The following is a 12,296-nucleotide window of genomic DNA, read 5'->3' as shown; positions in this document are numbered from 1 at the left end:
CCCAATGCTTTTACAATGAGAGAGCCTCCTCTATTTATAGAGGAGGAGAACTAAAAGGAGACCATAAAGGGGGCTCCCTTCTAGTCGTTGGGAGCCCCAACGGTCATAAATATGATCGTTGGGGCCCCAACGACTAGATGGGTGGGGCCCCTTATGGTATTCCAAAGAGAAAAATAAGAAATAAAAAAGAAAAAGGAAAAAGAGAAAAAGAAAGAAAAAAGAAAAAAAGAAAAAAAGAAAAATTACATGGTAATTTACCAAAACACCCCTATCGGGTTTTTGGTTGTATAGAAAAACAGAAAAAGAAAAAAGAATTATGTATATATACATATATGTATATATACTTATATATATACGAATGTATATATATATATATATAAGTATATGTATATATATATATTAATATATACATAATTTAACACGCTCCCTCAAACTTTATGGGGAGAAGACCAAAAGTTTGCTAAGAAGAAACATGAATCGTGGAGTTGGGAGCGCTGTGGTGAAGAAGTCAGCCAGTTGATATTCTGAAGTAACATATGGTAATGTGATGGTCCCTCTGAGATATTCGTCTCGAACATAATGGCAATCCATTTCGATATGCTTGGTCCGCTCATGAAAAGTGTGATTGCTGGCAATGTATATCGCACTTTTGTTGTCACAGCAGAGCTTGGTGGGAGTGAAAATGGGAACGCCCATGTCACCAAGGAGACTTCTGAGCCATACGATTTCCATAGTTTCCATTTCCATGGCCCGATATTCAGCTTCAGTGGATGATAGTGAGACCTTCTGCTGCTTCTTGCATCTCCACGAAATGAGAGATTCACCTAAAAAAATGCAAAGACCCGTAATTGAGATACGATCATTGGGATTTCCTCCTCAGTTAGCATCAGTAAAAGCAGTTAACTCAAGAGATGAGGAAGAGGATAAGAAGACTCCCTTGGAGATGGTATTTTTGATGTATCACACAATTCTCATTACGGCCGCCATATGAACCGAAGTAGGTGCATGCTGAAACTGGCTTGCTGCATGAACTGCATGAGCTATATCTGGACATGTGATAGATAGGTGAGGGATCCAATTAATTGACAGAAGGGGGTTGGATCTTCAAGAGGAACACCATCCTCAAGTCTCAGTTTTGCATTTATAACTTCGGGAGTCTCAACTTTCTTTTCATCGGATATTCTTGATTTGGTACAAATTTCTGCAGCTAATTTCATTTGAGATAGGATGTATCCTCGCGCGGAATAAGCCACTTCAATTCCTAGAAAATATCTCAAGTATCCAAGATCAGACATATCAAAAGTTTCTTTTAACATAGACTTTACATCATTTACCCCCTTTTTGTCATTCCCAGTGATGATCATATCATCAACATATAGCAGAAGCATAACAATGGAGTCACTTGTCTTCTTAACAAAAAGAACAGTGTCAGTATAGCAAGAAATAAATCCTAAATTGATTAATACATTACTAAACTTGTGATACCAAGCTTTAGGAGCTTGCTTAAGTCCATATAAGGCCTTTTTTAATTTTAAAAATTTTCCATTTAAATTCATGCCTGGAGGAGGTTCCATATAAACTTCTTCATTTAAATTTCCATTCAAAAAGGCATTTTTGGCATCAAGTTGAAAAATTGACCATTTTTTAACAGAGGCTATAGCAATAAGAGCTCGAACACTAGTCATTCGAGCAACTGGGGCAAAAGTTTCATCATAATCGACCCCATACTCTTGGGCATATCCTTTGGCTACTAACCTAGCCTTATATCTTTCTAATGAACCATCACTTTTAGTTTTAACTTTAAAAACCCATCTACATCCAATGGGTTTCTTGCCATTGGGTGGATCAATGATTTCCCAAGTTTGTGCTCTTTTAAGAGCATTAAGTTTGAGTTCCATAGCTTCATTCCAATGAGCATATTGTTTAACATCATTGTAATGAGATGGTTCATGAAAGGAGTGAAGAGCAAGAAGACATGCTCAAAAATTTGGAGAAAAAGAATCATAAGAAACAAATCTATTTGGTACTTTGGAAATACGATTTGATCTTCTTTGAGAGGTTTCTTCGATCGACTCACTTTGAGAGAATTTTTCAAGGGCACAAGGTGTATTTCTTTCATTCCTTCTAGAGTAGACTTGTATTTGTCTTGAAACATTTTCTTCTAAATTTTGATCATCATTTGGATGTTCAAAATGATCTTCAATGAGAGGTTCGCTAGGATCAATATGATCATCTATGATGTTATCTTGAGGCAACAAGTCAAATAGAAAGGAATAATCCATATTTTCATTTAGTTGGTGCGAAAAACCATTTTCTTCTTCTAAGAATGTGACATCTTTTGAGATATAAAGTTTGTTTTTGAGTATGTCAAAACATTGATAACCTTTTTGTTTTTCGCCATATCCTAAGAAAATACATTCAATAGCCCTAGGAGAAAGTTTATCATTTTTGCGAGTTAGAACAAAGCATTTACATCCAAAAATTCTTAGTCTTTTATAATCGGGAGACATGTTGTAAAGTTTTTCAAATGGAGAAAGATTTTTCAAAGAAGATGAAGGGGTTCTATTGATAAAGTATGTTGAGGTTAGAACCGCTTCGGCCCAAAAGAATTTTGGAATATTTTTTGAAATTAATAAAGTTCTTGTGGTTTCTATTATGTGTCTATGCTTTCTTTCCGCAAGACCATTTTGTTGCGGTGTGTTGAGACAAGAACGTTGATGACAAATTCCATTTTCTTTTAAATAGCTTTGAAATTCATTGGACATGTATTCGCCTCCCGAATCGGACCTAAGAATTGATAGATTTCCTAAAAATTGATTTTTAACCATTGCATGAAATTCTTTAAAGAATGAGAAAACTTCGGATTTACGACTTAAGAAGTAAATCCATGTAAATCGAGTGAAGTCATCAATAAAGACCACATAGTACGAAAAACCTCCTTTGGATAAAATAGGAGAAGGTCCTCATACATCAGAATGAACAAGTTCAAAAGGCCGAGTGGTGAAATAATTTCTTTGAGGAAATGGAGTAGCTTTAGATTTCCCAAAAATGCAATCTTTACAAGTCATGTGATTGTCTTTACAAATATTGTTCAAAAAAGGGAAAAGAGACATTTTTACAAAATTTGGATGACCAAGTCTCTCATGCCAAATTCCAATACTTTTGTCCTTTACAAGATTGCAAGATGACTTAGATGAAAGAGTCAAAAAATCCATAAAATAGAGATCACCCCTTCTATGGCCTTGCCCAATCAGCTTCTCTGACTGGAGATCCTGCACGGTGCAATCTTTAGGTGAGAAAGAGACTTGGCATCCATGATCGGTGATTTGGGAAACAGAAAAAAGATTTAGATTAATTTTTGGAACAATTCTTACTTTAGGAACAAAAAAGTTTTAAGAGTTTTTAAAATCGAGTGTTCCAATACTTTCAATTTTTAAAGATGTTCCATCGGCCGTTGAAACATAAGAGGATATAGGTTCGGAAAAAACATTAGAAAGAGAGTTTTTATGAGATGTCATATGAAAGGAAGCACCGGAGTCTAGTATCCACATACCTGGAGGTGATGAAGAATAGGCGATGGCGGCTCCAGATGTTGAAGAAGAAGTCTTGAGAAGATGTTGGAGAACATCAGAGATATGATTAAGAGTTTCTTTGATATCTCTTTCTTTGGCACTTTCTTCTTCCTTAGGAGAATTTTCTCCAACCGCGGCTACTTTTCTCATAAGCTTTGGACAAACCGGTCTAATGTGCCCCGGTTCATTACAATAGTGACATATTACTCCCTTTCTAGGCCCATTATTTTTGTTAAAGTGAGGAGGTCTATATGCTTTTATATTTGATCCGGGCCTAGTAACGGCCAAAACTTCATCACCCTTAATGCTTAGGCCAAGTCGAGTTTCTTCGTGGCATATTTCGGCAAGGGCATCTTTAATGGGTAAGGCTTTACTTATATGGAGAAGGGATGCCCTAACTTGTTCAAATTCTGGTCGAAGACCATGAAGAAATTGGAAAAAATGTTCTTTTTCAATTTGTTCCCTTCTTAACTAAATATCTTCCGGAGCCACCCATTTAGGCTCAAGAAGAACAAGTTCATCCCAAAGAGGAGTTAGAGAGCTAAAGTAGTCCCGACACTCATTTCCATTTGTTTGGTGGAACGGATTTTTTCTTGACAAAAAAATTGACGGACAAGATTCTTTTGGGTATACATACCCTTAAGGAAAAACCACGCCTCATTGGCCCTCCTAAATTTGGCAATATTAGCACAATTTTTAGGTCAACATTGTTCATACCATGCCAAAATTTTGGCATGGTTACTTTCCCAATCCTCAACTTTGGATTGATGATCATTGATAGCTTTGATGCGCTCATCGCCATCTAAAGCTTTTTCAACCTCATTTTCGATTTTGGTGAGAACAAGAGAAGGCTCAAGAATAGTTCCCATAACAAAACCCCATAGTTTCTTACCTCTTTAGATGATTTTCCATAGCGGAAGCCCACACAAGATAGTTGGACCCATTGAGCTTAAAAGAAAGCTCAACTTTAGAATCACGTTCTATCGACACCAAATATTCTTTCTTTCTTTCTTCAAAAGCTTTAGAGGCACACATCCCAAGATATCAACGAGAAGCCCAATCACCAACCGAGCTCTGATACCATGTAATGAAAAGAGACAGAAGCACCAATAGAGCAAAAGCACTCTTTAAGAGTGACCACAAGAGCCAAGAACACAAACACTAAAAGTGTATACACAAAACTCACAAAAGTAGAAAATGACTTAAAGTCATAAGTTGAATATTATTAAAGAAAGAAAGAGGAGGGTGAAAACCCAATGCTTTTACAATGAGAGAGCCTCCTCTATTTATAGAGGAGGAGAACTAAAAGGAGACCATAAAGTGGGCTCCCTTCTAGTCGTTGGGAGCCCCAACGGTCATAAATATGATCGTTGGGGCCCCAACGACTAGATGGGTGGGGCCCCTTATGGTATTCCAAAGAGAAAAATAAGAAATAAAAAAGAAAAAGGAAAAAGAGAAAAAGAAAGAAAAAAGGAAAAAATAAAAAAGGAAAAATTACATGGTAATTTACCAAAACACCCCTATCGGGTTTTTGGTTGTACAGAAAAACAGAAAAAGAAAAAAGAATTATGTATATATACATATATGTATATATACTTATATATATACGAATGTATATATATATATATATAAGTATATGTATATATATATTAATATATACATAATTTAACACTCGACTTCCCTGGTTCCCTGCACGTCCATGGCCTCTTCCTCCTCGCATTTCACCACGCCCTCTTCTATACTGGGAATCAGATAAGAAAACATTATGGCTGCTTGTAGTAGGTATACTCCAGGCATATTCATTTCACAGAGGAGTAACTTAGCTCACAACACTTCAAAGTTGGGCAACTCAGGGAAACATGACATTCTAGGGACAACACTATACTTCGATCCCAATCCATTAAGTGTCTGCTTCACTTTATCCTTTTCTAGGACTTCATAGCCAACAATAGTAAGTTGGTCAGTGATCTGCTTCATTTTGTTCAGGTATTTCATTATGGTCAATGAACCTGTTTTGAGATTTTAGAATTCTCTTTTTAAAAACATAACTCTCGCTTTTGAAACCAGAGAGTATGTTTGAACCAACTTACCCCAAAGGTCCATAGCCATGCAGCTATCAAGAATGCTAATAAGAACTTTCTGAGATAGAGTAGATGTGATATATGCCACGAGTCCCTGGTCCCGCTTCATCCAAGAGACAAAATCTGGATTTGGAACATGAGTAGTCACAACAACCCCTTTATCATCATTCTTTTCTTGCACTATAAATTATGGTGGAATCAGGACTGATCCATTCAAATGACCCAAAAGATCTTGGCTGTGGATAAAGAGAATGATTTGTCTCATTTAGGTAAGAAAATTGGTGTTGGTAAGTTTTTCAGATATAAGTTGATTCAAGAAGCTGGCAGAAAGAGAGGAAGAAGCTGAAGAATCCATTTCAAGGTAATATGATTAAAGCAATGAGAGAATAAGAATAAAAAAGGTAAATAACAAATTTTTGTCAGAAGAAAGAGAAAATCAATGGTTTAGAAAACAGAGAATATATGCAAATGATCAGTTGCAGCAATGAACTGGTCTGCATTTTTTTTGCAGTAACCAGAAAGATCGGTAACCTGAAAACATTTAAATCTCCAAGATTGATTTAAAGACATGGAGAAAATAAGCAATATATTTCACGTGATATAGATTTTCACATGAAATGCACAGCAAGAGAGAATATTTAGTCGCAAAAAGGGATTTTAGGGTGCAGATGTATCCAAAATAAAGATTAACAGGTTATTTTTGGGTCTAATAATAAACCCAAAACAAAGAAAAGGATTTTAGGAATGAGGAAAAATATTTAGGGTTTTGTGAGATGTAATAACCGAAGCAAAAAATAGAGATATAAGAAGAAGATCAAAGAATAGGAGAAGAATCAGCCAAGATTTCGATCTAACCTGGATAACCAATCTAGAATCGAAGCTTGTTATGATACCATGTAAATCAGAGATCATCCACTGAGAGGAAGAGAAAAATAGAGAGAAGAGAGGTTGCTGCTAATACCCTAAAACGTCAATACAAGGACGTGTGGGGTTTCTTTCTTTTATAATTAGGAATCTATAATTGATTACAAATGCAAATGTACAATACTTCCCCCAATCTCTAATATACAACAAAATATATAATTGGGTAAAATGAATGGATAAGATACAATAACTCATAACATCTTTTATAATGGATCTAGATCTAATATGGATCGAGATATGAATCGAGAACACATCACGTCCCAATAGTGCACCATATAATTTCCTCAGTATATGGTTCATCATCTCTATTGAGTTGAAAACGCAAATACTTGGACTATTCAAGATATTCTACTAGGTAAAAAACCTATAAATTGTCGATGGGTGTATAAAGTTAAAACCAAGAGTGAAGACACTCTTGAAAGGTTTAAAACCCGATTAATTGCAAAAGGCTATTCTTAAGAATATGGAATAGATTATGAATAGACTTTTGCTCCAGTTACTAGAATGACCATAGTTAGGATCCTGATAGCTCTAGCATTTTCAAAGAAATGACATATATATCAAATGGATGTTAAAAATGCATTTCGTAATGAAAATCTAGCTGAAGAAGTATATATGAAACCGCCACCTAGCATCAATATTCTAAAAGGAAAAACTCTTCGATTAAATAAAGCTTTATATAGGCTTAAGCAAGCCCAAAAGCTTGGTATGATAAATTTAGTCAAGTTATGATTGATTTTGGTTTTCAATCTTGCCTTACTAACACAATTTTGTTTGTTAAGAATTCTAATGCAGGTATTATTATTATTCTTCTCCATGTAGACGACATGATCATCACTGGAAGTGATAAGCAGAGTTTTGGCAACATTAAAAAAATTCTCAAAACACATTTCGAAACGAGTGATTTGGGTTTCTTAAAATTCTTTCTTGGTATAAAAGTTGTTTATTCTTCTAGAGGCTATTTGTTAACTCAATCTAAATTTGCTTTGGATATTGTTGACAGGTCTGATATCTCAAATAAAAAACAGGTTGACACTCCTGAAGTTATGAACATCAAAATAAAGATTGATGATGGAGAGTCACTTGAAAATCCAACACCTTACAGACAACTTGTCGGGGCACTGTCTTATCTCTCTATTACAAGACCCGACATTGCGCATGCTGTCCACACAATAAATCAATTTTAGCATGCTCCTACCACTGTCCATATAGGAACTGTTTTGCGCATTATAAGATATATTAAAACTTTCATTTTTAGAGGACTTCTTTTGTCTATTTTTTCCTCCTTAGATTTAACTGCTTATACTGATATAGATTGTGGAGGTGATCCCAATGATCGACACTCAACTACTGGTTTTTGTGTATTTTTAGGTGAATCATTGATTTCATGGAGGTGCAAGAAACACCAAAAAGTCTCTTTTATCAACTAAAGCCGAGTTACAGGGCAATGACTACAACCACTATGAAAGTAGTCTGGCTAAGGTGTTTGCTTCATGATATGGGTGTTGAAAGTACAGGAGCATCCAGGCTATGCTGCGACAACAAAAGTTCTATTTATATTGCGAGCAACCGAACATTCCATGAACGCACCAAGCATATTGAAATGGATTGTCACTATGTGCGAGAGGAATTTTTACATAGCACCATTGATCTTTCTTATGTTTCTTTAGAATATCAACTGACAGATGTCTTTACCAAACCTCTCTCTGCTCCTCGATTTCACTTTTTCTTGAACAAAGTTTCAGTTATTCAACCGTAAGTTTGAGGGAGAGTGTTAAAAAATGTAATATCTTAATGTAATATCATTTTTTTAGTTCTTTTTACTTTAGTTATGTATTTTAGTTATAAACTAGTTAGGATAGTTTTTTAGTTTATTTTTTGGACTATTTTGGACTCTTTTTACTATTTTTACCAAAGTCAAAAAGCAAAGCATACTAGAGAGTCGTTAGACTCCCAACGGCTCTATTTAGAGCCGTTGGGAGCCCAACGACTCCCTCTAGTGGCCCTCTTTATGTGTTATAAATATGGGGCTATTCCCCCCTTATAAAGATACTTTTATGTGGGTGTTTTTCCATTTGAATAAAGATTATATTTTTTCATTTCTTTGTATACCCTTTTTTGGGTATATTGTATGAACCCTAGTGGTTATTGTGAGTGTGCATTCTTTATGAACCTTCGTGGTTCTTGTGAGAGATCTTTTGTATCATTTAAAGATTCGATTGTGGGTCTCATCTTCTTACATTTATAAGGCTTGAAAATCAATGGTCTGAAATTTTCATAAGTATTTGAGCTTAAAATTTCATGTTTTTTCATTGGAAAAACATGACTAAGTGTCATTTTCTAGCAAATCATCTATGTCGAACACATTTGTGGGGTCAGATTTGCGAAAAACACCCCGAAAACTCCCATTCACTTGTGGTGGGCACCTACTCCCACTATATATATAGTTAAAGAGATAAATAAGTAATTAAGTAAATAATGAAAGAACTATTTGAAAAAAAGAGAGGAAGACAACCTTGATTCCCCCTCTTGTATGTGGTGTTACACTCTAAAGTATTTGACATGCAACATAAGGTGCCCATTTTTTTTTTGGACACTTTTATGTTAGAAGACAGTGTTTAGGAGTATTGATATTGGTGTTGATGTCTATCTATAATTGTTGGACACAAACACTTTGGCCCTCTATAAGTGTTGAAGTAACATAGTTTTGGACTAAACAAACCATATAGATCATATCCATATTAGCTTGCGGTCCATAAAAACATCAAGAAAATTTGATGGAACAACGTGCTTTTACTAGACCGTAGTGATGAAAAAGGTGTTTTTACTCATAGGCATCTATATCGTTTTCTCGGGGAGGGTTTTTCTTGAGAAAATCTCGGGAGTTAAAAAATATTGAATATATATAATAATAATAATAATAATAATAATAATAAGAAAATATAAGAAAAGAATAGTCTTGCATGATTTTTCTTACAAAATATAAAGCAACAAGTTTTAAAATATAAAGAAACAAAAAATTGAAAATGTAAGCTTAAAATATAAAAAATATATTTTTCCAAAAATATCATGATATTATTGCAATATTTTGTGTGCTGGCTATATATATATATATGTTGGCTACTTTCATGGGTTCCAAACCATAGTTACTAGGAAGCTAAAAGTATATAGGAAGTGAAGCTGGTGTTAAAAAAGTAATATGAAGCGTGAAGCAAGATCCATTTTGAAAACGACTTTGGAAGAGTGTGAAAAGCGAAAAGGAAACATGAAAGAAACGAGTGGAAAGCGAGGGGAAAGCAAAAGACAAATAAATGACATGAAAGACACAAAAAGAAGAGGAAGCAAGGGGGAAACTAGTGCAAAGCGAAAAGGACACTATTGGTGAAGTGAGTGAGAAGTGCAAGTTTCTCCCATGCTTTCCCCATAAGGAGACACTTCCGGTAACTATATTCTAAACTTATAGTGAAATTATATAAATAAATAAATTAAATTTTTTTTTGCACATCTGACCCTTCAAACATGATCTACATATTTTGTTTAATAGAAACCGGCCCTTGATTCATGTTTTTCTAGCATGTGTGCTGAAACTTTTGGGGTTAAAGATCAACGATCTACAATGTATCAAATCTACAACACTCAAAAATCATATTTTTTACATAAAAAATTGCAATCTAAGGGTCGATTCCTGGTATTTTGAACATGTACACATCCAATGTGTCAGATTTGGTTAAGATATCCTCTCCCAGGAGTTTCAACTAGGGGTTTGGATTCTGGAACCCTGAGGGTAGCCAATATTTGTCCTATATATGTGTAGATACACACAAAATTGTGCTTTATCAAAATACTCTGGATACGAAGTTATAGTCTGTCAATTATGGACTAAAGGTCTAAAGCATTTCAAAGGAATATAGCTAACATAACAAATAGTGAACAATAAATATGTAGTTAACATTAGACACTTGTAACATCAATCGCAGTCTACACTCTACACATTGAATGAATCATAAGATGGTTAAAATAGGTTAAGTTCAGAATCCAGTTGACCTATACTCAGGAGCTATGTCACACGGACTCTTCTAATAGGGCACCACACCCGCGTCGTACCTACATCCAGGCTGGTGCGACACTTGGATGCAACTTCCTTTATGTTTGGTGAAGTCAACCACACTCAGGTCCATTTCTATCCAAAAGTAGATTTAGTTAATCCGAATCAAATCCATTTTTATCTATATTATATATATAAATACATAAATGCACACAAATACACAGTGTTAACTTAAAACTGTTAAAAATTATATATATATCCTCCCCACACTCCCGCACCCAAGTTTTTTTAAAGTGCCGCATCCACACCCGTACCCGCACCCACATGCCCACCCACACCTATGTGACATAGCTCAGGAGTGCTTAGTATCGGTATGGATGTGACACAGGTACAAGACTGGTACATGGCCTAGTAGTACTCATTTTACATAGTTTACTACATATTTGGTGCTTTGTCCAGGGTTCTGCATTCTTCCACTTTTCTATTTGTCCCCATCTAACTACATGGGTTGTAGACGAGTGTATAGCTTGATATATCAATTGATCTCAAGTATAATTCTTTCGTCTTCATTATGTCTTGCAAAGATGGCTATCTTTTGTAATTTATGATTGTGAGATTTTCTCATCACAACTGTCCTATGGACCTGATCAGCAGTATAAACTATTCAAACAGTGATTTATAATCATATTATGTACCAACATTTTTATGATTTCAGTGGCTCTTTCAAATATTTCATCTGATGCATAGGTTGCTAATTGCATTTGCATTATTACCCAGCAAAAGTATGCATTTATTTTGTGTGATTATTAAAAAAGGACGAGAGAGAATACATATTTAATGTTTTCTTTGCAGCAGAAAATGTGCTTATGTTCAATATATGCATATTCTTATCATTTATAGGGCATGGAAGGTATAAAAGCTTATGGATTTGATGAGCTGATTAATGTAGCTGCATCCAAACTCAGCGACCAGCTTCCTGAGTCAAGAGAAGCTGCTCGGGTCCTCACCTTGGAGCTACAAACTGTATATGAGAAGTCGCAACTTGCTTCACAGAATTTAGAAGCTGAACATGCTGTGGTTGATACTTGGGAGCAATTTTGCCAGTCTAAGCTGCCACCCTTCAGAGCACAGGCTGTTCTCCGTGTTTCATTGGGTGCAAGAGAAGGTCTGGTGTTGGAATGCTAGCACAAGGCTTTATTGAGAGTTCGATATCCCTATTTTTTCTCCTTGTCTTTCCACATTTGCTGTATTTCTTTGATTTAGCTGTAAATACAATGTGTTCTTGAATCATCACTAAGTGAATTGGCCATGAAGTATGAATATTATTTTTGTTTTATTCATAAGTATGATTGCTTCGAATTTGCACAAACATAATATACAGATTGATAAAAAATCAGTATCAATATATCATTTTGATTTGATTGTAGATGTTGTTTCCTTCAATCTCTTACAGAAATGAATTGGCAAATGTCTTCTAAATTTGATCCAAAATGACCACAAGGATTCCACTCATCTGGTAGGGGCGACTCATGAATTTCACCAAGTTGATAGGATGGCACTTGTTTGAAACCCAGGATGCACATCCTTTGCCGAAGGTGGGTGTACTTGTGGGGAAGGGAGACCTGGGGTTTGCGTTAATGCACTCGTAATGACATTTTTCACAATAAATAAATA

The 12,296-nt window shown here is 35.2% G+C and overlaps 1 protein-coding gene across 1 annotated transcript in view; it reads left to right on the top strand.

Moving 5' to 3' along the window:
- LOC149849190 (uncharacterized) overlaps positions 1-12,057 on the top strand; it is an 85,239-nt gene extending 73,182 nt beyond the window's left edge. Inside the window, exon 6 of the mRNA XM_090013611.1 lies at positions 11,523-12,057. Coding sequence (XP_089869737.1) covers positions 11,523-11,807 — 285 coding nt within the window. The 3' untranslated portion in view covers positions 11,808-12,057. The remainder of the gene's footprint in view (positions 1-11,522) is intronic.
- The last annotated feature ends 239 nt before the right edge of the window (positions 12,058-12,296 follow it).

The sequence above is a fragment of the Nuphar pumila genome, chromosome 1 (assembly GCF_984573655.1).
Source record: "Nuphar pumila chromosome 1, dmNupPumi1.hap1.1, whole genome shotgun sequence".
Lineage (NCBI taxonomy): Eukaryota > Viridiplantae > Streptophyta > Magnoliopsida > Nymphaeales > Nymphaeaceae > Nuphar > Nuphar pumila.
This window is presented reverse-complemented; position numbering and strand designations above follow the sequence as displayed.